This window comes from Dipodomys spectabilis, unplaced genomic scaffold (genome assembly GCF_019054845.1).
Source record: "Dipodomys spectabilis isolate Male_0828 unplaced genomic scaffold, ASM1905484v1 ptg000174l, whole genome shotgun sequence".
Taxonomy (NCBI): Eukaryota; Metazoa; Chordata; class Mammalia; order Rodentia; family Heteromyidae; genus Dipodomys; species Dipodomys spectabilis.
In genome coordinates, this window is record NW_024870851.1 from 6936431 (window position 1) to 6964346 (window position 27916).

The 27916-nt window shown below is 38.9% G+C and overlaps 1 protein-coding gene across 1 annotated transcript in view; it reads right to left on the reverse strand.

Moving 5' to 3' along the window:
• Nucleotides 1-25494, reverse strand: part of Cers6 (ceramide synthase 6) — a 280429-nt gene extending 254935 nt beyond the window's left edge. The window contains exon 1 of the mRNA XM_042694134.1: nt 25182-25494. Coding sequence (XP_042550068.1) covers nt 25182-25351 — 170 coding nt within the window. The 5' untranslated portion in view covers nt 25352-25494. The remainder of the gene's footprint in view (nt 1-25181) is intronic.
• Nucleotides 25495-27916: the final 2422 nt, after the last annotated feature.

Here is a 27916-nt window from a genome sequence, read left to right on the forward strand (position 1 = left end):
TATAAATTCTCCCCCAAAACAATCAACAAGGAGGTAAGCATTTCCAGCTGTGAAGGAGGATCACTTAGCCCCAGAAGATGTCTGATTCTGTCTGAGGTAGTATTATCCCCTTCCTGCTGTGGTTACAGTGAACAGATACTTTCTTCTTTGCTTCTTAAATTTATGAAAACCCCCAGAGTTTAGAACTTCCTTCTTGATTTATGCTTTTAAGAAGAAAGACTTACCTATTTGATTGGAACATGGTAGTAAATATTTTGAATACATAAAATTTGCAGGTCCAGGAAATAGAGCTTTTGCTCAAGTGGTAGAGCACTAGCCTAGAGCAAAAGAAGCTCAGGGACAGTGCCCAGACCCTGAGTTCAAGCCCTAAGACCAGCACAGAAGGAAAAAAAAAAGAGAAATACATAAGATGCTATTCTTAAAATGTATTCTTGGACCAGCAGCATTAATAGTGTCAGGAACTTGTTGGAAATGCAGTTCTAATCCAGATGTAGTAAATCAGAAATTCTGTAGATGTGGCCCAGTTCCTGTCCATAGACACAGGTATCTCAAAGCTGACTGGACCTGATTACCTAAATGAAAGTACTTAGTGAGTACCTCTTGACCTGTTGTTCATATCAGGAAGTATATATAAAATATGTGTGTGTGAGTGTGTGTGTGTGTCTCAAAGGGATCTTCTTACAAGGAGTTGGTCTCCCCCAATGTTCCACTGTTCACAGGCGGAAGCTGAATCCAGGGAACTAGACCATAGCCTCAAGTACTAGATTAGCCAGCCAGCAGGTATACATACTTGTACTGTTCCCTCCAGACATATGCTCTGAGTGGCCTTCATAAAAGAAGCACTAGCTAGCAGATCTTAGATGAACTACTGGACTGCTACCAGCCTAATAGTCACATCTATAAAACAGAAGTAAAAGCAGCACCTTCTTCACAGAGTTGAAGTGAGGATTAAATGGGCTAATCTATGGATAGCTGTATAAATGGTGCTTGCCTGGCATGTAGACAAACACATTTGTTAGCCACAGCCATACCTACCACCGCTACTGCAACAACACTGTTGCCCTATGACTGCTCCTGGAAGCTGTTCCTCTAAGCTGAGCATTTATTAACATATTGCGATTTTCCTTTGTTCCTACCATTATTTTTATGTTGTCCAGAATATGATGATGAATGTGTATACAACTGACATCATCTCATTATCTATTGGGCTCACAATAGATTAAACCATCAAAAAATTGAGACCTTCTAAGGAAATGGATATTATATTAGTAGTCATTTCAATCATCAGACACTTCATATTTATTTTAAAGATTTGTGTTAATTACACAGATAAGCCAGATAAATTAAAAGCAATATACATAGCCTTCATTTTGGCTAGCTTCTTGAAATTCAAGTAAAACAAAAGACTTAAAAATCAGGCTAGAAATTCCATGGCTGCCTTTGGCTCTTTGCCATTACATTGATCAAAGATAGTTGTATAAATGAGAAACAGAACTCTTGTGTCTGAGCAAATACTTCCAGATATATGCCTCATTGCAACTCTTTGAAGTTAACACAGCTGAAATCATATTTTTGCATGAATTATGCACCACAGAAGAACAGAAGAAAGACCTCTCCGAATATGACTCACTGCATGAGAAGCTAAAGGCACAACGTGTACTGTGCATTTTTGAGGAAGCTGACATTCCTGCACTAGGTGAGCGGCCGAGGCCTGTAGCATGGAATTTCTTTTGCTTGTGTGGGTGCAACAGCAAAACCCTCTTAAGCTAATGAATTTAACAATTACACAGGTATACTCATTTGTCTTTGTAGGTGGACTTATCCCACTGACAGCTAAATTCATCAATCCAATATCCATAACTAATTATGGGGGAAATAACACTCTAATTCTTATCAATTAAATCAAGATAAATCCAATGAAAGCTATTTTAATTTCTGATTAGGGTCCACCAACCATCATCACTCAATATTGTCCAAGTCTAAACTTAAAACCTCATTTAACTTTTTCTCCACAACATTATGATTTAAGTTTGAATGCCATAATTGATTTATAGAACATCTACTCCAGCTAGGAATACTACAAATCAAAAGTAGTCTTATCTCCTGGGTTGCTGTCACTTCTGAACAAGTCTGTTTTCTGTAATGATCTGTAATGTTACTGCAATGAAATAATGTGTGGCTGGGTAACCTACAAAAAGAACATGTTTTTAAGTTTCTGGTTCTGCTCTAAGGTAAGTTCCTCTTCTGACGTTGGCTTTTCTGAGGGCAGAGTTCCAAATTCGTGCAGAGTACACAAAGAGGAGCACATATATATTTGTTTCTTCTGGCTTTTCTCCTTCTCATAGAACCACTAAACTTTAATCATGGGGTCTGCACCCTGATAATCTTACCAAATCTTAATCACCTCCCAAGGCCTCAATCGCTTCTCAACACTATGGTCAGATGAAATTTCCATGTTACTCACACCTCAAAATGGGGATGTACTTTTCAACACAAAAACCCTTGCAGGACACATTCCAACCATTGCAGCCTCCAAACACAATTCTTTGAGAGTCTTTGAACAATGCTCTAAACTTTTTCTAAACTTCAATGTAAGATTGAACTGTTGTTCTCTAAAGGGGAATCATTTCTAAGGTGAAACTACTTCTAAGTCACAATACCTATGGCTGGTATTGTTTCAAATTCACCTAGATGAACATCAAGGATCCCCAACACAGGCATCTCTTTGGGATCAGCGCCTGTGGAAGTGATGGAAACCACCAGCAAGCCTGGACCATTTGATTTTGTCCATATTCTGTGTGGGATCTATTATGGCCTGTCATTTCTTACACTGGCACTCCACTCAACACTGGAAGCCTTGGCTTACATCCCCAACAGACTGGGAATTCTGAGCTGGGTATATAACTATTCTGTTAGTCATGACATTTCCCTGCTCTTATTTACTTAGGGGCCATATCATGGTTGAAGTTCTGGCTCTGAAAACAAAAAACAGTGCAAAGACTCAGTAGTGTTTCCATTCCTCTGAGCTCCTACATTCCTTATCCTATGTAGGCATCAGTTTTCAGGCACTGATTGCAGTGAATTTGGATATCTACCTAAGCAAATAAAATCTCAGGGGAAATAAATGAAATATACCAGTTAACATATCTGTTTCTAATCTCAACTCTGCCACTAAGATCATATTGTTGTGTAATCTTGGGTTAGTCATTAGCTTTCTAGATCTGTTTCCACATCTGCAAAATTAAAGGAGTTTATAATTGCAAGGTTCTCTTCTGAATATGAAATTCTGTGAGTGTATTCTGCAAAAGTAATTGCCAAATTAATTCCAAGATATATTGAAAGACTAAGGTAGTATCTACTAGTAATGTCTCAGGACATATATCCTTTCCATTAGTGTAAACAATTGAAAGTCAATTAAGGCAAGGTCGTTGTAGAAGATTCTCTATAAGCTTCCATTCTAAAAACACATCTGAATGAACAACTTATTAATCCAGTTGATGAAGGTATTCTGGAAGACTCTTTCATTTCCATTTCTAACAAGTTTAGAAAAGTAGAACCAATTGGCTATGTTCATGCCTTGTACCAGGGATTCAGGTAAGGCCTTTATCACATTCCTTCCACAGGTCACACTCTGAAGATATTCTCCATTGCAGAGGATCAGAAAGGCTCTTTAATGCCAGATTTCTAATAAGCAATAATGGCAGAATTCAAATGCAAGAGACTTGCTGTGGGATGGCTCACAATGAGGATTGGAGCAGAAGAAAAATAATACTCAAGCTGTGCACACCACACACATGTAGTGTTGCATTTAGTGGTGCTCCTATTGTACCTTCCCAAAAGATAGGAAAGAATGGATTGTCAAAGTATAAAGGGCGAACCAATGCAGCAGCAATAGTCACAAGACAATATGTTAGAAATGGTCTGTACAACTTGGCTGGGGCGGGGGTAATTGATGGGAGGGAAAGTTGGAGAAAAATGAAAAATGAGGGAGGGACAAGAAATGTACTCACTACCTTAGATATGTAACAGTAAACCCTCTGTACATCACCTTGACAATAAAATTAAATTTAAAAAAGAGAATGTGTTCAAATTTGTCATAGGTGGGGGAAAAATAGGTATCTAGTTTGGATACCTAAAAATCCAGTTAGAAATAAAAATTATAATCACTTTTGTATAAGGAGGCATAAAAGTGAAAAAAGTAAAAATTATTATTAAAATAGGAAATATGCAAATTTTTGGTTTTAATACTTTTTCCAAAAATTTAAGCGAAATGATTAGTGCCAGACAGTAAGAGATTAAAAAGTTAAAATATGAAATACGAGAAAATTTGTTAACATGATGGTGGCAGTACAGATTATTTAATAACTCAGGTTAGGACAACTGGCTAGTCAAGTGAGCAAAGAAAACTATCTCAAGTTGCTATTTCTGACACCAAAATTAATTCAACTTAGATCAAAAACTTAAAGAGAATGAGAGAGAGAGACCCATGATATGCTAGAAGAGAGAATCTTTATTAACCATAGTAAATACATTTTTGTAAGACCTTGTAGAACCCTAATGCAATCACCATTAAGAAACTGCACAAAAACAAAATGTGTAACAAATAAAAGACACATTGTCCCCAATTTTGGAAGTTGGAAAACAAAAGGTTGAGTGGCCATGGAGCAGCCTCATGAAGGCCAAACTACCTCTAGTATGAAGATCAAAGATACACCTCACATAGCTTTTACACAAGGCTCACTTGGGGATGGCTAGGACTGTACAATCAGATTCAGTAATTCTAGGGTAGGACTGCAGTGCTTCACTTCTAGTAAGATCTCTGGGCCTGTCCACAGTAAGTAGAATTTTTCCTCTCTGGCCAAACTCTCTGTGGTATATGTGTATATATATATATATATATATATATATATATATATATATATATATATATATACACAATGAAATTCTATGCTTCCATCAAAAAGAATGACATCACCCCATTTGTGATGAAATGGAAAGACTTGGAAAAAAATTATATTAAGTGAAGTAAGCCAGACCCAAAGAAACAGAGGTATCATGGTTTCGCTTATTTGCAATAATTAGTATATGTCTAGGATAATCTTAGCAGATGAGCAGAATAGCTCAATAGCTATGTACATATGACCATGTAAAAGGATGTTAAGGGAAATGAACTCCAAGACATGGACACAAGAGGTCTTTCTTTGTTGTTGTTTTTAATGAACTATGTGATTTCTTGTTTCTTTTGTATGTTTCCCCCCCCCCCCCCATGGTATATCTCCTGTTGTCACTGTATTTGATTATATATACATTTATCTGAATTAGGGAAGGCAAGGCAAACAACAGAATGGTGCGACAAAGGACAAAGGGGAACAAATATAACAGGGATATACACAAGACAATATGTTGGAAATGAACTGGGGGAGCACTGGGGAAAGGGAAAGTGGGAGGGGGTAACAACTTCAACAAGCAATGCACTTATTACCATACTTATGTAACTGTAACCCCTCTGTACATCATCTTGACAATAAAAAGTAAAGAATGCCAGGAACATTTGAAAGCAACAGGCAGCTCCTGCCTCTGGAAGTCAGAGTCCAGGGATTGCCTGGACTAGACAGAAGGACTGGTCCAAAGTCTACATATGAAACAGGAGGACTTCCATATTAGTTCCCTGGTTACTGTTCTCCTTAGTCCCAGCAGAGAAAGGGAGAATCAATGGACTCCATAACTCAAACAGGACAGTGACAATATACAAATAAACAGGATCTCAGCTCTGGAAGCAGCTTCAGCCCTTGAGGAAGGAGAGAGGAGGGATATTCTCTGGAGAGACAAGAATAAGAGACAGTACTGTAAAGGAAAAACCTTGATCAACCAGACGGCATCAAAATTTAAATATTCTGCATAGGAAAATAGCAATAAGGCCAAAAGACAAATAAAAAACCACAGGTAAATAGTCACTGTATATATGAAGAAGCAAATTTCTTTCCTCATATTGTAAAACGATAAAAACTCAACACAAGGAAAAAAATCAAAAAGTCCACTGAAATTAAATAGAAGTAGCTATCACACATACAAAATGTGTCTAGCTTTACTTAAAAAGAAACACAAATTTAGCCAGGCACTAGGAACACATGTCTGTAATTCTTGCTACTCAGGAGGTTAATATCTAAAATGTAGATTCAAAGCCAGGCCCAGAAGACAAATCCAAGAGATTCTTATCTTCAAGTTCCCAGCAAAAAAGCCAGATTATTTAGGGGTGTGGCTCAAGTGGCAGAGCATCAGCCATGGTTTAAAAAGCTGAGTAAGTTTGTGAGACCCTGAAGTCAAGCCCCAGTACAGGTACACAAGTAAAATAAAATAAAGGCAAATTTAAGTAATACTTACATAGCCAAGGTAAAAAGAGCCTTGGAGGTGTGACTCAAATGGTAAAATACCTGTCTTTCAAGGAAAAGGCTCAGAATTCAATCCATAGTAACAACAACAACAACAAAATCCATCTTCATAAACTATGGTAGGGTGTCTTTACACTTAGAAGGTAAGTACATGTTTAAGTTCCACAGGAAATGTATCACAAGAGCTGCAATTTATTTATTTTCATGGCACAGGAAAAACAATAAAATATAAACAACCACTGAAATCAGGAAATGTGAAGATGAAGATTCCTGCCACTATTCTTGTAGCTTTTCTCTGTAGTTGAATTTCCTCATAAAAGTTAAAAAGACTAAATCCATGCTCTTCTACAACTATAAAAATATAAATGTTGGGGTCTAGCAACATGTGGTAGAGTACCTATCTAGTTAAGCCTGAATTCAAAGCTCAGCATCACCCTTCCACCAAAAGAAAAAGAAAAAAAAACAAAAACAAACAAACAAAAAGAGTCTAACTTTTCCTTAAACATGAAAGTATGATGACCGGGAGGTAGGAGACAAGTCAACCATATAGCATGAATCTAGTTTTAGATTTAAAGCTTTCTCTGCAGTTCTAGAACTGTAGTTATTATTGTGGTTTCTTGTGCCTGAATACAAGGAACCTGAATACAAATACTTCTAAAATCAGAATGGTTTAATTGTAAGGTAACACCCTTGATGAAGAAAACTGTACAAGGGAGGGATACCCTTCATTCATTATTTCTTGTACAAGGTAGTGACACTTAACTTATCATATGTTCAACTGTAAAGAACATAGCAAATCATACACTGAGCTTGATAGATAATCCTAAAGCAATTACTATAGTTGGAAAGAGTATGAGTACATGTAAACTGGTTAAATATATGATTTCAATAGAGGTTCCAAGGTTCAAAATCATACAGTTGAATGAAGTTCTTAGATTTTTATTAATATTCCTAGTTCTCAGATAAATCAAGAGGGGTAAAAGGCCTTTTCATAATAGGTATTATTAAATTCCTTCTTAATCAGAGCTCCAGCTTGCTGTTCTTTAATCTACCATGTTAAAACAACAACAACAACAACAAACCCAGCTGCTTCCTTTATTGATTAAGACAGTTTATCTTAATCATGTCAATTTGCAACAGGGTAGAAAGCATGTAAAGAATGGGCTTCCTGCCCTGTGTTGGTGGGAAGAGTAAACTGGTATAATTTTTCTTTAAGGCCTCTTCTGGCATCATTTAAAATGTTACATCCTCTGACCCAGCAATTCTACTTCTGTTAGACTGAAGATAAACATGGGAATAAAAACAAGTCTAAATAAGAACAAAGTTATCACATTTCTGAAAGCATTTATATAGTTGTAATTAAATAGAGTATCAAAATATCTGAGTAGAAAGATGCTGTGTTCTCACGGTAAAGGGAGAATAGTTGTTCTATAATCAGGATTTGGGAAAATAATGCTCAAGATGAGATGTTACATGAAAACACACAGAGACACATCTTAAAACAGGATTCAAAGTATTCCCAGTATCAATATTTTAAGTGTATTTATATTTACATACATATGTAAAAACAATATCTAAAAGAATATATAGATATCAATTTCTAATACCGGTCACATCTAGAGAATAAATGGAACTGTGGAAAAGGTGAGAAAAAACTTGGTTTGGTTTCATTTGTTTTCTGTACTGATAGTTTCTAAATGCAACTTCTACAGACATACGTCAATAGCTGATTAGGCATAAAGCCTTAGGTGATTTTTTTTTCAGTGGCTTTGGATTTTAACCAAGAGCCTTACATGTTCTTGGCAAGTATTCAACCACTTGAGCTATATCCATTTTGCTGTCATTATTTTTTATTATAATTAACTAGGTGTCCAACAGGTCAATTTATGAATACAATGTATCTTGAACAATGTCACCATAATTTTCCTCACCACCTGTCCCAACTCCACTCATCCCCTCAAGTTACCTGGTTCTATTTACACTAAGTATTAGGACTGTATTCACCTGCTGTTACGCTACTATGTAATATCTTTCTATTAGTTTTGAAAAGAGGCTTTTAGAATACTTCAAAGTCCAGACCAATAAAAACCATCTCCATAACACATTGTAATTAAAATATCAAGCACCAAAAATAAATAAGGACTATTTAAGAATATAAGAGAAAAACAGAGCGGTCTCTTAAAAGTGAAATTCTATGAGAATAATAGATTTCTCAACAGAAGCTATGAAACCAAACAGGGTTTGGAATTACAGATTTCCAACATTGAAAGTAAATAACTGCCAACCCAGAATACTCTACCAACCCACGCTTTCATTCAAAACTGAAGGGCAAATAAAAATATTAAATGATAAATAAAAACTAAACCAATTCATCACTACTAAACCAGCATGACAGAAGACTCCAAGACATCCTGTACACATGGAAAAGTAGCAGGGGATACAATCCTGCTATTCTACTATGAGTAGATAAACATAGGGAAAGGAAGAGATACAAAGCTAAAATTGGGGGGAAGATGACAGAAACTACTGCATATATCTTAATTCTAATACTAAATATTAATGGACTCAAATCTCCTATCCACATAGAATGGCAAGTTGGCTCAAAAGTCAAGACCCAATCACCTGTTGTCTGCATGGAATACATCTAATCTGACAAAAAAAAATCCATTTCCTTAAGTTAAAGGCTGGGAAAAAGTCTTCCAAGCAAATAGATCCTATAGGCAGGCAGAAGTAGTAACTTTTTACAATCATATCTGAAAAAGCACATTGAAAATCAATTTTAGTCAGAAGAGATAAAGAAGATCAATTCATGTTTTCATCTTTTTTGAAAAGGTCTCATTTTTTTTTCCTGGATTGGCTTGAACTGTAATACTCTCAGTTACGCTTCCCACAGAACTGGGACAAGAGGTACACTTTGCCATGCCCAAGTTATTCACAATGGAGTATTGGACACTTTTGCTCAATTTAACCTCAAACTGTGATCCTCCTGATCTCTGCCTCTCAAGAAGCCAGGATTATAAGGCCTGAGCCACCCTGTTTAAGGTAATTTTTTAATTATTTAAAAAATAGCTTTGTGCTTTTAAATGTTCAAAATATTTCAAGTATTGATTCTTGCAGCATTCATACTAGCTACTGAAGCATTTTCAAGATCTGAAAATAAAACAATTGTACCAAAAACTAATGAAAGGTTGACAATAAAACAATAGCAAGATATTTGTTGCAGCATTCATATTAGATACTGAAGCATTTTCAAGATCTGAAAATGATACAATTGTACCAAAAACTAATGAAGGTTGACAATAAAACAATAGCAAGGTATTTATTGTCTATTGTGTCATTATATTTCCTTTGCTTTGATTTTTTTTTCCTTGTAGTACTGGGTTTTGAATTCAAGAATGCCACACTTGCTAGGTGCTTTACCAGTAGTCATCCTTTAAGCCCTTTTTACTCTGGTTATTTTTAAGATGTGATCTTGTTTACTTTTTGGGAGCTGGCATGGATCATAATCTTCCTATTTTTTCCCTCTTACCGTAGCTGGAATAACAGACTTATACCACCACATCCAGATTCTATTGAGATGGAGTCTATCAGAATTTTCTGCCAGGACTGGCCTGCACCACAATCCTCCCAGTCTTGGCTTCCCACATAGATGGGTGACAGTCATGTGCCAGCATACTCAGAAATAGGTTGAGGAGGGGTTTTATGAACACTTTTGCCCAGGCTGGCCCATTTTCAGTCTCCCAAGAAGCTAGGATACAGGCACGAGCCACTAGTGCTTGATACTATCATTACATTCCTGAGAAAATTAGGAAGAAAACATCAAGATAATATTTTTAAATTAGCTGAAAAACCCATTATCTCTAACATGTATAATTATGAATAATACTGTTCTAACACAGAAAAGCTCTGCAGAATTTATACCTCAACATTGCTGTGTTTTCCCCACTGGGGCACTTTTTTTAGGGGGGGGTCTGGTCGTGGGGCCTGAACTCTGGGCCTGGGTGCTGTCCCTCAGCACTTCAGCTCAAGGCTAGCACTCTACCACTTGAGCCAGAGCGCCACTTCCGGCTTTTTTCTTTTTGCTTATGCGGTGCTGAGGAATTGAACCCAGGGCCTCGAGCATGCAAGGCAAATGCTCTACCACTGAGCCACCTTCCCAGCCCCACTGGGGCACTTTTTAAGACTCATGGAAGCACAGTGGATACAAAAAATTCCAGAACTCTGAAGGTTAAGGCAAAAATGATGCATGGAAAACTCATGTGAGGAACAAAATAAAACCCACAAAAAATGTTAATATTAAAATGGGATGGGAAGGGGAAACAAAGGAGGAGGCAACAATGCTTGATAAGAAATGTACTCATTATCTTGTGCGTGTAATTGTAACCCCTCTGTATGGTATTTTCACAATAAAAAAAGAAAATGGTTATGGAGATGATGGGCAAGAAAGGCAAAAGAAATCTAACCCATGAATAGCTGATACTCCTGAAGAAAAGAACAAATGCAACAGAAGATATATTTAAAGACAGATTAAAAAGCTTTATTTGATATAATTTTATACAATTACATAAAAATTATCAATTTTATTAATTAAAACTTTATTAATTCATTTTATATAGTATAATTTTAAATGCAAAATATTGTAAGTATTAAGGATATTCAAACAAATGCAGTATTTGAATGTCACAAACCTGTACCTAGTGTCCAAATGCTTTCTGCATTCCAAAATACATAGTATTTTTGCTTCCCTTATTGTAAACCAGTACTGTGTGGTACAAAATTCCCGCTGAACATATTTAATTAATTTGTTTTAAAAATGAAAAGACATGGTATTTTATGTTTTATTAAACTTATCCATATAAAATATTTTTCATAATGAGATATGGTATGAAAGAAACATTTTTAACTGGTTCCTTTTCTCATTTGCTCATAGATTTTCCCACCTTCTTCCTTTCTTTCTAAATAATAATTTACTAAACTTGATAATCAGTTATTAAATACACACATGTGTACACATGCACAAACTCACATCCAAGCATGGGCACAAACAATACGAGAAGAAGATTCCGTTTTTGGTGTGGTAAGAACTAGAGGGTCACATTTTCCTCCACAAGAAAACGATGACTTCATGTAAAATAGTGAGACTTTGTTTTTGTTTGTGTGTGTACACACATCAGGCAATGTCTGGTCTCTCCTCTTTCTCTCTCTCACTCACTCACTTTTCTCCCTCTCCCACTCTCCTTTCTTCCTATCCCTCTATTACTCTCTTTCCCTTTTCCTCTTTATTTATTCCCTCCTTCCTCCTTTCGTTCATCCCCTCTTTTTTTCTCTTTTTTATGCCAACCCATCTAACCCCCCAACCACAGGACTTTAAAGACAGTATTTAACTCCACCTGCAAAGATACATATAACCTTATGTCAACATATTAAGTGTATTGTACACATATGCGTCAGCAGTTCCCATTCAGAGTAGCATCATGAGTCTTCAATGGGCTTTTAAAACAGAGCTCGAAGAGATTTCTAACAGCCAAGTGCATCCAATTTAGAAACACTTCAGATAATCCAAAAGGGACTGAAATTCTTTAGATTTGGTCTCAGAGTAAAGGATTAGACACTGGCTGCCAAATAGGATGGTGACTGATAGTCTGAAAAACTACCCAGCTTTGGTTCTGCATTACATGATGCATATTTTGTCTTATCTTCAACTCTGAAAAAAAAGGTAGAAACTGCTTTCCAAATACAAAAAAAATCATTAAAAATCATTCAAGATTGTATTTGCTTTTTGTTTTAATCAGAAAAGTGTAAGATCATAAAGTTATCTTTGAAAATAGCAAGAATATTTTTGTTATTTATTTCATGTTTTCTAAAACATTAAAAATTAATAAAGTTAGCAAAACTTAAGCTGAAAACCCTTAGTAATGATCCTTCTAGTACTATTGCCCTAATAAATGTGAGTAATAACAGAATGAGCTCAGCAGTGTTGGGGCTAGAGGGTTGCAGAAATTCACTTCTCTCTCAAGCAGTTCCATTCACCTCAGGCATTTTGAGTTTGAAGAGAGATTAAGTTCTGAGCAAGAAAAGTAGAGAACAAGATGCAGATGTGCCAGGAAAAAAGGGGTCTAGCAATCAAACAGGGTGTTATATCCCTGTCCCTGAGTTGGTGACTAACTGCCCTCTGTCCAATTTTCCATGGCTGGTACTGTGCCAGGTATGGAGAGCTGGGGCAGGGGTTTGAGAACAGGTGTTAAGGGTGAAGAGCTCAGCGCCTGCTTAGAGACTCACAGCAAAAGCCTGCCTCTGAGAGAAGCAACCTCAACAGCTGTCATTTCCTAGTCATTCCTTCCTTAAGCAAAGCTATAGTTCGCTAGTATGTTCATTCCAGCCGCCTTGTTCTCTCAAACAAACACAGGTATCCAATTCTAGCAAAAGTCAGCTTCACACATTGCAAAACTTACCAAAATCAGGCACATAAAACACATAGGCAGCAAAGCACTTGACGTCCTGCATCCTCCTTAAGAAGAACATCTGCTTAACAACCACCACCTGCATGTCTATTTTTGTTCTATTCCCTTTTATACAATGCCATGAGCAGGCATTTAGGTGTGGGTGCTTGACGCACAAGGCTCTGCACACACTGGGGTAAATGTAGGATGAAAACAGAAACATGTCTAGCCTCTGTGACGTAGGAGCAATGTGCCAGGAGCAATCAGCCCACCGGAACAGCCCAGGATAACTTTAAGAGTTCTGGCCTCTGGAGCTCCACATTTAATGGAAAGACCTTTGATTATCTTAAGAAAAAATAAAAGTGAAAAAATGTCACTCCTGGGCAGCTGCATCTTGTATATATATATATATTTCTAAATTGAGGAGGGGAAGGGAAATAACTAAATGCTGAAATAAGGATACAGGATGACCCATTGTAACAATGAGATGTACAAGACACTATGTTGAAAACAAACTTTACAACTTGGGTAGAGGGGGAGGGAGGACTTGTGGAGGTGGGAGGGAAGGATGGTAGGGGGAAAAAAAGGAGGAGTTAACAATGCTCAGTAGGAAATGTATTCATTACCTTACTCATGTAACTGTAACCCCTCTGTACAGTATCTTTACAGTAAAAATACCTCAGTTATCAGTAGTCTTCTTACCACAAATACCCTTAGGAAGAGACTGCCCTGCTGTTTTTGTCATTAAGACCCTGGCATGTCACCAGTATAGCTTTAATGGAGGTGGGGGGAGTCACCAGGGAGGGTGATAACCATTTCAGTTCTCCCTGGACTGTGGGTCACTCTATAGTGGCTTGAGTCCAAGGTTCCACAGTAGCCAGGCAGTTCCAGACCTTGAGTGGCTGGCAGGCAGCCAGTCATTTTATAGCCCCAAGCCGTGGTATCTTGATAAGTACATCAAAGAGAAGTGACGGCTTTCCTTTCCCTTCCCTTCCCTTCCCTTCCCTTTTCTTTTCTTTCCCTTTCTTTTCTTTTCTTTTCCTTTCCTTTTCTTTCTTTTCTTTCCTTCCTTCCTTTCTTCTTTCTTTCTTTCTCTTTCTTCCTTCCTTCCTTCCTTCCTTCCTTTCTTTTGTCTGCCTGCCTGCCTACCTTCCTTCCTTCTTTCCTTCCTCCCTTCCTTCTCTGCCAGTATTTCTTGAAGTGCAGGTCATAGGTACTTCATACCAGTGTTTGGCAGTGGTGTTGGGCAGGGTAGTGATAAAGGACTGGAGCAGTAAGCCCCGAGGGAGAAATATTTATATCACTTCTATTGTGTCTATGTTTAGGATTGTCTTTACATGCTGCTCATAAACAGTAGACCAACTTCAATTTTTCTTATGCTTTTAAAATTCTCTAGAAATAATATAGCCCTTTATTGTAGAGACACAGGATGGGCCCTGTTCTGTCCCTACACATACACACACACTTTGTGACACCACTGTTGTCTGACCCATGTTAGACACCTACATTTTTTGAGTGAGTTGGTTTCAATTTCTTTTCTAAGTAGAAAGTCTATGGTTCTCCTGAACCAGAACTGAATTGAGACACAGGCAGTTTTTTGTAATTTGTCTTTTCAAAGCACTGTGGTTTGCCTTACTTCCTCCTTTAAAATAGAACCCACCACAAATGTGATATTTAATCACTTTAAGATCCCTCTATTAAAGCCTTTTTAAAATTTATTTATTTTGTTAATCGTGGGGCCTGAATTCTGGGGCTGGGCGCTGTTCCTCAGCTGTTAAGCTCAATGCTAGCACTCTACCACTTGAATCACAGCACCACTTCCGGCTTTTTTTCTGTTTATGTGGTGCTGAGGAATCGAGCCCAGGTCCTCATGCATGCAAGGCAAGCACTCAACCACTGAGCCAGTCCATCAAGGCTTTTTTTAATGGTTTATTTTTTAAAAAATTATTTACATGGCCAGCCATTTACTAATTATCTGTAAATTATGCAGAGCTTGGAAAATGCCTATAGTTGGTAGAAGATACAAAGCTGTTTTGAACTAATGTGGTCAGGTGAGATCAGCCACAGTCATATCATAGACATTGACATTTGGGGTTGCATGCTTATTTCTCTTAAGGAAAAAGACATATGTGTATTAATTTTAGTCAAGTTTGAATATTTCATCTTCATAAATATGACCTCAATGTGCTACACTGAATTTTTTCTTTTCTGTAAAGGATGAAATTGAGATAATTCACTGTGCTTAAACTTGCAAAAGAAATCAATAAACAGCAATCTCAAGGTTTTTCTATTCCTGTAAATAGGAAAGGAAACTGTTGCTAAGCTATCCAAACATCAATGCACAATTTCAGCAAAGTACATTACATGAGCATGAAGTAGACAAGATTCAGTTCTTCACAAAGCTGCTAGGGTCCTATTCTGCCAGTCAATGCAGGCACTATAATCTTCCTCAGAAGAAAAAGAAAAAAAGAGAAGTAGAAAGAGAATAGAGAGAATAAAATTTAAAAGACTGCATCATCAGGACCAGTCAGTGAAAATGGAGTTGGTCATTCAGGAATGAGGTCTACAGGGCCTGTGCATCACATAATGTAAGGCCAGCAAAGCCTCATTTCTGGCAATCAGAGTTCCAGCAAATCTCTCACAGTGTAAGTATGTATAGGATTTGAATAAACTTGAAGAACAAGTTGACACCATTGCAATGTACTGAGCATTGCCTTCCATGCATTTATCTCATTTCATTCTCAAACTAAGTTTGTGAACTTCGGCTAGAAACCAAACTTGGAGAGATTAATTTGCTCCTTGGACTGTTCTTTGTTAGTGGCCAGGCCAGAATGCCACTCAGCTTTTAAATCAATATAAATGCCATATTTGATTTTTGCTATTACTGTTACTATTTCCCTTGAGACTACATGCAATCAAAAAGGGCTTGGGGTGGGCAGCAGGCTGGGATAGCTGTATATGGCCTCCCTCCACTGAAAAGACAGGCATTTGCTTAGAAATCAGTTTCTGCCACCAAATACAAGCCAGTCTCTGGCAGACAATTTGCATCATTGTAAATAGTTGAGAAAAAAGGCTTAGATGCATTCTCCTTCCAAAATAGGTATAATGCTGAAGAAACTGGTGCTTAAAAGCCTGTATAAAACTCTAAATATTTGCTATTTGACCAAACATGTAAATCCTCAGTTTCAGGGTCAAATATATAGGTTCTACAGCTTCCATAAACTATATCTTCTTCCCATATCCCTGCCCCAGTCCCAGTACTCTGAATCACATTACTAAATGTCATTTCTCAAGTGAGTGCTAAATACTGAACTCCACTATCAATTATCTACCATACAATGTGTACTTTTAAGAACCAGTTTGTACTGAGCCCCTTTCAGTCTATTTTCCCAGGAAGTCTTTCAACACGACAAAGCAGGCCTAATCCTCGCATTTCAGTGAGAACACAAATGCCAGAGACTGTTGTCTGCTGTTTCACAGCAAATGAAGGGCAAGGCTTGGATTCCTGATACTCCGTGTGTGTGTTCCTCTTAATTTAAACATATACATTTCTAATTAATTACAGCCAATGTATGAAATAGTAGCATAATTTCAAAGCACTGCCTACCTATCTCAAGCATATACACACAGCCACTGCCACACAAAGCCCTGATAGTCTTGACAAGTGCATAATGCCTGAATGACTGATTGCTTCTTTCTCAAATTTCCTTCACTCAAGTTATTGTGTCCAAACTGCCACTCTGCTTAAATGACCAGGTCATTTTATTCTGCTCTGAAATGGTGATCTATTTAAACAAGACCTGCAGAGCCACTTAGCCAGGCTGGCAGCTCTCATTCCGACACTGGTCAGACCTTGTCCCTGAACAATGCTTTCCGTGACTTTCTGTATCTACCCTCCCCCTCCTCCCCTCCCCAAAATATACACCATTCTTCTTCTTGAAGCATTCCTGTGTCTATAAAGGATCGGCACCAATGATAATGGGAAGGGAGAAAATAATTAAGGAGAGAAAGGCAGGGATGGAAAAATAGAATGAAAGAAAGCACGTCTCAATCCCAGCTTCAGGAGAGCAATCATAACTTGGTAACCTGAAAACCTCAAAGATAAGACGTGACATTTATGAACACAATGGCAAGTCACAAACTAATGGTAGTCCCAGGTCACTGTGTAGAAGTAGCTACCTAGCATATATATATATGATATATATGTGTATATATATCATATATATATATGCATACACACACACCTTCTGCAATTAAAAAGCATTTGTGAATTTCCAACCACCTCCCTAAAAAAATAATATTTTAGTAGAGGACTTTCAGAAAGTGTTTTTTTACAATGACTAAGCATTAAAATAAATTTCAGACCCCACTGTTCTAGCGTATTTGCCTGCCAATAGTTCCCGTTATTGCCTATGTAATATGCCCTAGTTTTTGAGGGAAAAAAAATCACTTGTAAGTATTTATATGTTTAAATCATTTGTTTATAATATGCACATAAAATTAAATTGAAAGAAAGAGAAGAAAAGTAACTCTGACTGACTTCACCCCAAGCCCAAGATCACACATGTCCTATCTGTGTGTGGCCTAAGTTACTTGGCTCAGGAGGATTTTTATCCTATTATCTGGGCTTGCTTTAAATGGATCATGTACTTACCTTAATGCCTTTACTTTCATCTAAAACCATGCAATGTACTTTTCTAGAGACCTTGGCTCTCCTGTCTGTACTTCTTTTACTATTGAATTTCTCTACTAACAAATGGCCTTAAGGTTAAGTACTTTGGGTTCCAAGCAAAGTCCAGAGTACTTAAATGCACACTGGACCTCACACATTACTTCCAGCTCCCTTACCTCCCAGCTGCTAAAGTCAGATGATTATAGATAGACTCTCCTAGATCTGAATAAAACTGTACATTTGAAAAACAACAGCAGTGCTTGAGGGAACTGAGACCAAGAGTGATGTTTGTCCCAAGTAGAAAATGATGACATTTACTTCAATTTTTTAGAGCTAGTGATTCTTCTATTCTTTTATTAGGATATATAACACAAATCTTATCATCTTTACCATTTTAGTATACAGTTCCTTTTACCGCTGAATAATATTTGATTGTTTGTTGCTATGGCCTTAATTTTTTTTGAAAATCTAAATTTTTTATTTTTAAGATACTGTACAGAGGAGTTACAGTTACATGAGTACGGTAATCAATACATTTCCTATTGTTAACCCCTCCTTTGTTTTCCCCCTACTATCCCTTTGGTCTCAATTCTTGTTCCTTCCATGTCAATCAATATTCTAAAATCAAATTACAAATATGGTGGTATTAGGAGGTGGGACACAGGAATTCTAATGGGCATGAGGTAGAATTTAGATTTATATTTTCCTAAGTACTAGTGTAGTAAGACATTGTTAACCACTAGTTTGGAAAAACAATCTAAAAATGTGGGCTGAATCCCTGAGTTCTCCCTTCACCCCCACTGTTTGATAGCTCTGTCTTCCTCCCAGCCATTGCTCTCTGCCTACTCTTCGTATTAAAGTTAGAATACGACCCATTTCATCTTGAACACATCTCTTTCACTTTGTAGAACCTACAAAGCTTCCTTCCTGACATCATGTGAGCTTCACTTGTGGGAGATACAAGTGGCACAAGAAACAGAAGAGCATATGTGACCATATGTGACCATAGAAACAGACCAAACAAACCAAGATAAGATATGGCAGGGGGGGGGGGGGCAGGCAGGAGCAAGGGCAGAAGAACCAAAACAAAATGAGGTAAGACCTCCTCTCATCCCAATGGAAAAACATATGGACTCAGAGAATGTGAAATACAAGTGATTAAGACATATTAGAAATAAGTTCATCATGTGTAATGAGAAAGACACATTATAACAGTACCATTTTTTCCAATGTTTTCTCAAGTGGCGATACCATACAATCTGATAAGGATCTGCAGTTGCACATCTGGTGCAGTCTTTCTGCATCAACTATTTGGCAACTTGGAACTGTCAAGAGCACTAAAACATTTACCTTTGGGGGCTGATGTCACTGCTAAGAATTTCCTTAGGAAATCAACAAAAATTGAGATATTTATATGCTAGAAATAGCCTAAAGGTCCAATAAAAATATAAGATAGGTACTTAAGTAAAATATGTTATATCCATAATGTAGAATAATGTAGTCAGGGAAAACACTTTAGAAAGACTTTGATTACAATGGCCAATGTTCAGATGGTAAGGCGTATACAAAGCCTTGTAGTTATGTATATTTATATAGACAGATATACATATATGCATATACACATACATAGCAAAACCATACATCCATATGTTTACATGTGTACATGTATATGTGTATATTCATATATGTATGTATATATAATATATGATATATGTATAGATATATGCATGAAGCCATTATATGAGGTCATGCTGTTTGCTTAGGGTATCGCCAAAATTATTAGATCAAGAAGCCTAGCTGTAAATTCCTATATTGCTATTTCAAGCTGTATAGTTAAGTGTACTTCATCAATTTTCAATCCTTAACTTTATTAAAATGTGGGTAAGTATTAGAACCCATCTCATGGGCCTTGGGAGAGAATTTAAAAGAAATAAATCACGTAAAATAATATGTTTAGTAGAGACAAGATGTTACTCATTACTATTCTCTCCAAAAAATTTTTTAAGTTATTCATTAGCAGTTAAAGTTGTTTATAAAATCAAACATAAAATCAAAGCGAATGGTGAGCACCAAGGCACAGTTTCAGATCATGAACCCTGGATACCCAACCATCAAATTACATTACTAATGAGACACTTCCCTCCCCCTCCCCTGCCCCAAAAGACACTGTGAGAAGAACCTTACTCTATCAATGATGCTATAACATAAGTGCAGTTAATAAAGGGTATGGTGTCAGGAAAGAGTGACCAAAAACAGTTCATTAAAATTTTTTATTAGAAAGAATGAAACTTTAGGAATAAAAACTCTCAGGGCATCACTAATACAGAATGATTGTTGGGTTGTGGAAGAGTATAGATATCGCCTACTTTTAAAAAAAAAAAAAAAGGAAAAATCATTCCTAATAACATCAAAGAAAAATCTAGACACTCAGCATCATGACTCAAAAGTATTTAAGAAATGATCACCTTTGGCCTGGTGGTAGACACTTATGATTCTAATACTCAGGAGGATAAAGAAGGCTGATTGAGAGTTCAAGGTCAGTGTCAAAAAAATTAATTAAATCTAAAAATAGATAAACTTAAAATGAAAGGGGAAGGAATATGCAATACAAATTTTGAGTTCTGACTTTGTAAGAAGTTAATAAGGAATAGCTTTAGAATATTTGGACTTAGATGCCAGAACTTGCCAACAAGGTTGAGCTGGCTGAGTAAAACAGGAGGAAAGACTGATATCTGAAAAAGCCAAGAGACAACAAAGTCACTGAAACTCCATTCTCCTCCCCTTGCTCCCTACTCTTTCTGGCCCACGGTGACCTTGCAAACTAACAATGCAGAAGAACCCTACTCCATAGAATAGTGTCCATAGAGATCATGTATCTTTAAAGGAAAAGTTCCATGTGACCTTGGTGTGAATTTCACAACACACAATGCCATCATATCATTTGTAATAGTGTAGCTATCTCACCTGTGGCCCTTATCATAGTATTCAGAAGTACTTTTCACTAACAATAAAAATGTGTCTTTAACCCACAAAATCAGCCAATTACAAATCACTCCATTGTTATAAACTATAAATGTAAACCTTTTGTTTTGCTGGACAAAAAAAAAAGAGTTGTGCTAAAGTTCTGCAAAGAATAGCATCCTCCCTTTTCATTTTAGATTGTTTTACCACAAGACATCCATTTCAATTCATTTTGTGATAGCCAGGTCAGAAACTATGAGAAACAGCCTAGTTCTGTGTGTGATTAACACTTGTCTCTTACACCAAAGTTCAGCAAAGCAATCACCCACTGTTTTAACTTCAGTCACACCATTATTTAATAAGCTAATTAAGGTACACTTAGTGCACTACTGATTGTATGAGAAAATCCATATTTCTATGCAAGTTGTTCTCAGATACTTCTGATAATATCTGAGAGTATCAATCTTCTCATTACAAGGTAAAATTTAAGAACATTCAACAGTAACAGACTTCATCTGGTGCTCCACGCTTTTCTGGCTATCATCCAGCCATCCCTTTCCCATGCTTCCCACCTTCCTTCCCCCTTCTCTTCCTCTTCCTTTCCCCTTCCCCTCACCTGCTCTCAGAGGGCCTTCCTCAAGGCACTGGCAAGGCAAAGATACAACAAGGTAAGAACAAACCCACTGGCTAAACATCTCCTCTGACACAACTTTGGACACTGCCCTGCCTGGAAGGTTGAGAAAAGCAGATCTGGGGCTGAACAGACCAAAGCTGGACTGGCATCACTTCACAAAGGAAGCTGCTCCTCACATTCCATGGCATTTTGAGATCTACCCTATGAGGAACAAGTTTCTCATTTCTTACCCAATCAGGTGTCATACTGACTCTCGGTTCCATCAAAAAGAAGTGTAAAGAAAAGAAGCAGCTATTTCTCTGTGGAATCTTCTTTCTTGCTTATTCAGAAATATTGTAGCTTTGAGGAGCACAAATGATACGATCCTATATGATGCTTTTGTCTCAAAATCCATTTTAAAATATTAGTAACAAAATCACTGACAAGAATACTCTATGGAAAAAAATCTCTTTAGTCAGAGAGAATTTCTGCTTCCTAAAACATGATGGTTAGCTTGCTTCAAAATCTCATGGGATGATAATTAGTAAGTTTCAAGTACAGAAGGCCCACAGGACTCAAGGAATTGGGAAGGAGAGAAATCTTAGGTTGTCAGGCTGTTTGCTTCACTAAACCAATGAGAAAATAAGCAGAGGTAAGTTTAGGAATCTGCCCCAGCATGAGGAATGTTTGGACTAGAATTTGAGTGTTCTGATTCCCAGTCAATAATTTCTATACCTCCCCCTCTCTCTCTCACTCCCTCTCTCCCTCTCTCTTTCCCTCTCTCTTTCCCTCTCTCTCTCCATCTCTCTCTCCATCTCTCTCCTTCTCTTTTGCTCTTAGTTCACAAAGAAAATGCATGAAAGTTACCTTTTATAATACAAAGAATTTCTATTTCCAAACAGAGATTCAGCAGAACAATTATGAATACCAGAGGTAATCACATTTTTAAAAATGAAGTGGAAGAATCATTTATCATAATTCTTGAGAATGGCTTACAGAATCTAAATGAACATTAAGTCAAGAAAATTAACCAATAGACAAAGGTGTACTATTAAATAATACTTTGTTCTTTGTTGTCAAATGAACAACATAATATAATGGAATATATTACAATTTTTATTCTAAAAGAAGCTATCCATTTTTTAAAAAGATTAGTTTTACTTTGACACTCAAGTAGTACCTCCCATGCGCCTTTGGGTCCCTACTCAGAGTTGAGCAAAAAGATTATGCTAAAAACCACCAAGATCTGGACAAAGTCATGGACCTTAGGCTACTCCACTTTTACCCATTCACACCAGGCTTCCTAGTACTCACCATATGCTGCCATAAAAATGGCATGTTCTGGCCACCACAGCCTCCTGTCAACACCCCAGCAGTGGGAGTGAAAACAAAAAGATAGGGCTGTTCAGTTGGCAAAGCCCAAATGAGACAAATCGTTAGTGCTTGCCTTATCATCAGAAATACATGGGACTGAGAAGCAGCTATTCAAATTCACAATTTTAGCCTCAACAAGGATATCACTGTCCCCTGTGAATGGAAAACAGAAAGCTTGGATATTCAAATATTTCCTAAATACATTCTCAACTTCTAAATAAATGGCAAAGTACAAAAGGAACAGAATGTTAGAGGAATTATTTCTACTACAAAATAATTTCATTTTACAAAGGGATTCTTTGAATGCAATATTATGGAATACAACAGAAAAAGCAATATGCACAACATGTTAAGAGTAGTTCAAGTTAGCCATCTGTATCCATGATAACACTGTGACTGTTGCATCTTTATAAATTCAGGCTCCTGATGCATACAACTGAGAAGGGGGCTACACGTTGGATCCAGAATGTATCGTTTATGCTTGAAAGAAGAAATAGGCAGCATTTCTAATGCTGGTATTTCCAGGGAAATGTAAGAGTGTGAATAGCCAAAGCTAGAGTTGTCATCATGATAGAAAGAACCATAGGAGATCACCTACAAACATCAGTTAGCAGCTTCTGGCAGCACATACATCACACTGGAATACTATTCTGAACATGAATCATAAACTTCCTGTTTCCGTACAAGGCATTTACTTATTTCTACTTGTATTAGTGACCTAGAGGAAAACATATCAATATCTGCATATCAATATGAGGCCATTTGCTATGACAGATAATTGAAATCCCTGATCCCTTTGTGTAAATTGTAAATCAAACCATGTGATTATGCTAAAAAGAAGAAAAAAGTAAACTGTTCTGGGAGAATAAAATTGAACTTCCAGTCTTCAGAAATTATACTATTGTTTTCTTTCCCTCCCCCCCTCTTGTACAAAGCTCTCTCCATTCTTTGCTAGTAATTCTTTTCCATCCTAGAGAACAGCATGGGGAAGCGTGTCAGGAAAATGCAGCTCTCTGCTTTCAGTTCATCAGCTGTCAATGCCTTTGTTCTCCAAAACACACATGATGGGAAGATTTATTTTAAATACATTAGCTATCTAAAAGTGCATGCAGACAAAATTTACCAAGCAGAATTTATCAGATGGTGTTCAGCAATTGTGTACGGAACTCCTACAATGTGCCAACACTTAACAACCTGCTGTTCCTGATCTTGCTTGTCTTTGCACAGACTACAAGGTTAGACCTGAGTTCCTACCTCCTGTAAGTAAACATTTGTCCTGGGAGCAACTCAAAAGCTGCAAACACACCCATTTTTTTTCACAGTAATTCTCAGTAATGGATAGGATCGATGGCATCTCTGCTTCAGACTTGTTAAAAGTAGGTCTTTAAGTCTCTTTCTTTGTGCAAATCAGTCGCAGCCTGGGAACAGCTGGCTTAGTTCTCAATCGACAATATTGCCCATTGAAAAATTCAGCCTCCCTAAATGATACTTTCTTTTTTTTAAATTTTCAACAACAAAAGACATAAAAGATAGATTCTACCTTTCTCAGTGGTGTTTTAGGCAAACAAAAACGTGCAAGCAAGACAACTGAGCAAAAAATCCTCAGAAACAACCCCAGGTGAGTTCAAGGCAGAAGGCTGAGCAAGGAGGAGTCAAAGTGGGGATTTGTGATCTAAGAAATTCAGCCTGATGAATGGGGATGGGGGAAGGAAAGGGGAAAGTGCTGTTTGCAGTTATAACAAATGAAGTGTGTTCCTGCAGCTGTCTTGGTTTTGTTTCAACTGGCACCATGAGAACGCACAGCAGTTACAATCTAGTTTCGTGTCTAAGATTCAACGAGAGTAACTCAAGCGCGAGTGATACAAAGGCAATATCCAACCGAACCAAGGAATCGACTCTTAGGGCAATCCTGTCAACGTTTAAGTGTGTGCTTGGACCCAAAAGCAGGAGGAGGCAACAATGCTTGATAAGAAATGCACTCATTACCTTGCTCATGTAATTGTAACCCCTCTGTACGGTATTTTCACAATAAAAAAAAAAAAGAAGCTTTTCATTATTCATAGGGTCCAGCTATCAATTTCAGATGACCGTTTCATAGGATGTAGACCCTCTTTTAAAGAAATCATTCATGACTTGAAGTGCTAACTGTAATGAGACTGGCGTCACAGATGGAAGCCAAAGATCCCAAGCGAAGTCTTCTGAAACACAGTCCCTACAATTCCGGTGGTGGAGTGTAAAGACGGGAAGTATGGGGGATTCCTCCGCCCTTCTGGTCGCTGGCCAGAATGGGTCCTGGCTGTCAGGTGGGTGGGTGGCAGCCAGCCTGAGCTTTGGTTAAGACCAGGCGGTCATCTGGGAGCCGGGACTGAGTGGTTGGAGGGCCCAGCCCTATCAAGTGTTGAGGTTGGGACCCGCAGCCATCGCTGGGGGTAGCTCCAGGCAGGGGGTGCAGCCCTTTCCCAGAACCCAGGAGGAAATCTGCTGTCAAGCCAGCGCCTCTCCGGCTCCCAGAAAGCAAGCTAGGCAGATGGGGACGCGGACCCTTCCTCGAGCACAAAGGTTGGGATGTGAGCACGAGCGCGGGGGCGCAGGGGCGTGCGCCACAGAATGTGAGTGTGCGCGTGATTGTGTGTGTGCGCGCGCGCGCGTGTGCCTCTGTGTGTGTGTGTGTATGTGTGTGTGTGTGTGCGTGCGTGCAGGGGAAGGAGAGGAGGTGCTCCAACCCTTCTTACCTTTCGAAGATAAGCCGCACCATGAAGATGCAGAAGGCCAGGGGGAAGGCGAGATAGAGGTCCTCAACCTGCGGGAAGGTGGCTTCCTCCGTGTTCTTCAGGTCTGCCCAGGTGACATTGTGCGGGAGCCAAAACCTCTCGTTCCAGAACCAAGCTAAGATCCCTGCCATCTTGCTTTGTCCACTCCTGTCGTGCGGCTCCTGTGGCCCTCCAAGCTCTCCGCGGCGCAGGACGCCCGGGGATGCGCGCTGGGCTGGCCCGGAGCCGGTGCCGCTGCTGCCGCTCGCGCCGGCCGCCGCCGCCGCCGCCGCCTCCTCCTCCTTCTCCTCCTCCTCCTCCCCGGCCGCTGCTCTCGAAGGCTGGCGGCGAGCCCCGGTTCTCTCCTCCCTCTGGCCGCGCTGGAAAAGGGGCCGCCTCGCCCGTCACATGGCAGCCCCGGCCATTCGCCCTGATTGGCTCGTCCTCGCGTCAAGCAGCGCTGCACACGCGGCCAGCTTGCCCACGCCCGGAGAGCAAGACGCCGCCGCTGCGCCCGGGGCGCGGGACCACCGCTCCCCGCAGTGACTCCCGCCCCGGTGCTCACTCACTGGGACATCGGGGCAGACACCTGGAGCCACAGCGCACCGCAACCCCAACCCCTTAAGTTGGCTTGCACATGCTCAGAACGCCGGTTCCAGCCCCCATTGGAGTTCCAGGGCTACGGTCCGCTTCCCGTGCGCCCGGGGAAGGGGCGGGGGAGGGGGAACCTGTGGGGGGAAGTCCTTTAGAGCCAGAGCTGAACTCCCCAAGCAGCCCTGCATTCAAAGAGGAGAAGTAGGGGGTGCAGAGGCCAAGAAGGAGGAAATAGAAGGGACAGATGATTTTTTCCCCTTCAATGAAGAAAGATGAAAATCAGGAACTGGGACAGGATGGTTTGGCAAGAGCCTGTGCATCTGTGCATCTGCCCCAAGTCCATGGCTCCCTCCCCCGTCTTTGACCTTCTGACCTTGTCACTACTACCTCTCCTGGAGCCAGAGCTCCCCCAAGGAAATTTGGCTGTTTCGTTTCATTTGACTTGATTATTAACTGTTGCCTGATGGTGATGGAGGCAGTGGCCGCAACTGCAGAATTCTGTAAAAACGGAAGACAAAATACTGGACCACATTTTGATGTTGTAGGTGACAAGAGATCCTCCACTTTGCTGTTCGCAGGCCCTCAGAGGCCTAATGTAGACACTCTCAGCCTTGCCTTGCACTTTGTGAGAGTAGTAGATTGGGTAAATTCCAGGAGCTAATTTGTTCATTTATCTCACATTCATTTTCTGCCTAGCTAGCTCTGCCATGAATTCTACTAGACCTTTCTAATGGTCCTATACACACACACACACACACACACACACACACACACACACAGAGTTTGTTTATTTATCTTCCTCTCCTTCTACTTATCACTTTCTCTTCATTCCTTCCCTTTAAAACAAAACTTCCAAGAATGGTATATACTGTTGTCTCTAACTTCTCCTGTTCTCTTTTGAACTTCCATTTGGGAATTTGTCTCCTCCATTGTACCAAAAATGTTCATCTCCATGAACTAAAACATAAAGGTCAGTTCTTCTCTTAGTTCAGGTGGTTTAAACAACTGAACTCTGGACTCATCACCTTCCTAACCTGTAACAGCTTAAGAGGCTTCAAGGCTAGCTTTTTGTCACTAATCCAGATTATTCAATCTAGTCTTAAAGTGTTAAGAGCCTTGCTACTAATCTTCTAAAACTTCTGCCTCCTATAATCTTGGCTCAAGCTAAAAATGTAGAGTCCCACACATGCACTCTCTCATACCTCCTTTGCAATTTATCACAAATCCTGACCATAATCTCACCAGAGCTCAACTTTCTTCTGCTGACATCTGATCCAAACAAAGCAACTCTTCTCAGCTGAGCTATTCCAGTCAACTCCTAACTTTCAGTCTGCCTTCTACAGCCTAATCTCAGCCAACGTGATCTTGTGGAAATGTAAGATCACTCCAGTTCTTACAGATGTGTTCCATCTCCATCCTTCTCCAAGTAGAAGTTAAAGTCATTGCAAGGTCCCAACATGCATGGTTCCATATTTGCTTTCTGGTCTCCTCTGCTCTTGCCTCCCTTGCACCACTTTGGTTACGCTTGCCTCCTTGTCCTTCCCAGAATGTATCAGCCATACCTTAGACCCTTTGCATGTGCTTTTCTATGTGCCTGGAACTCGTCTCCCCCAAATATCCATACCTACTCTACCTTTTAACGTCACTCTCTCAGTGAAGCCTTCCCTTGCCATCCTAGTTTATCTACTGCCCTTACTCCCCTATACCTTCATCATTATCAACACTGTATATAACTTGCTGCTTACTTGCGTTCACCTCTCTCTCTCTCTTTCCCTCTCTCTCTCTCTCTCCTATATATATATATATAAACACACTAATGTAAGTAGTTACAGTATTTATCCAAAATTCTACTTCCAACACTTAAAGAAAGTGCCTGGAACACACTTAAGTACTAGATAAAATAGCTAATAAGTCAACATTATTCTAACTCAATATTCTATAGGAAAAAATTCTGACCCATTCTCCATGTGATGAGATTCATGTGAAAAAAAAAAAAAAAAACAGTGTGGCATCAAGAAGGGATGTTCAGTTCTGGGGTGGACAAATGAGTCTTCATCAGGAAATAGATATCACCATCCTACTCCAGATGTTCTAGAAGATGCTGTGGCACCAGGGGTAGTCCT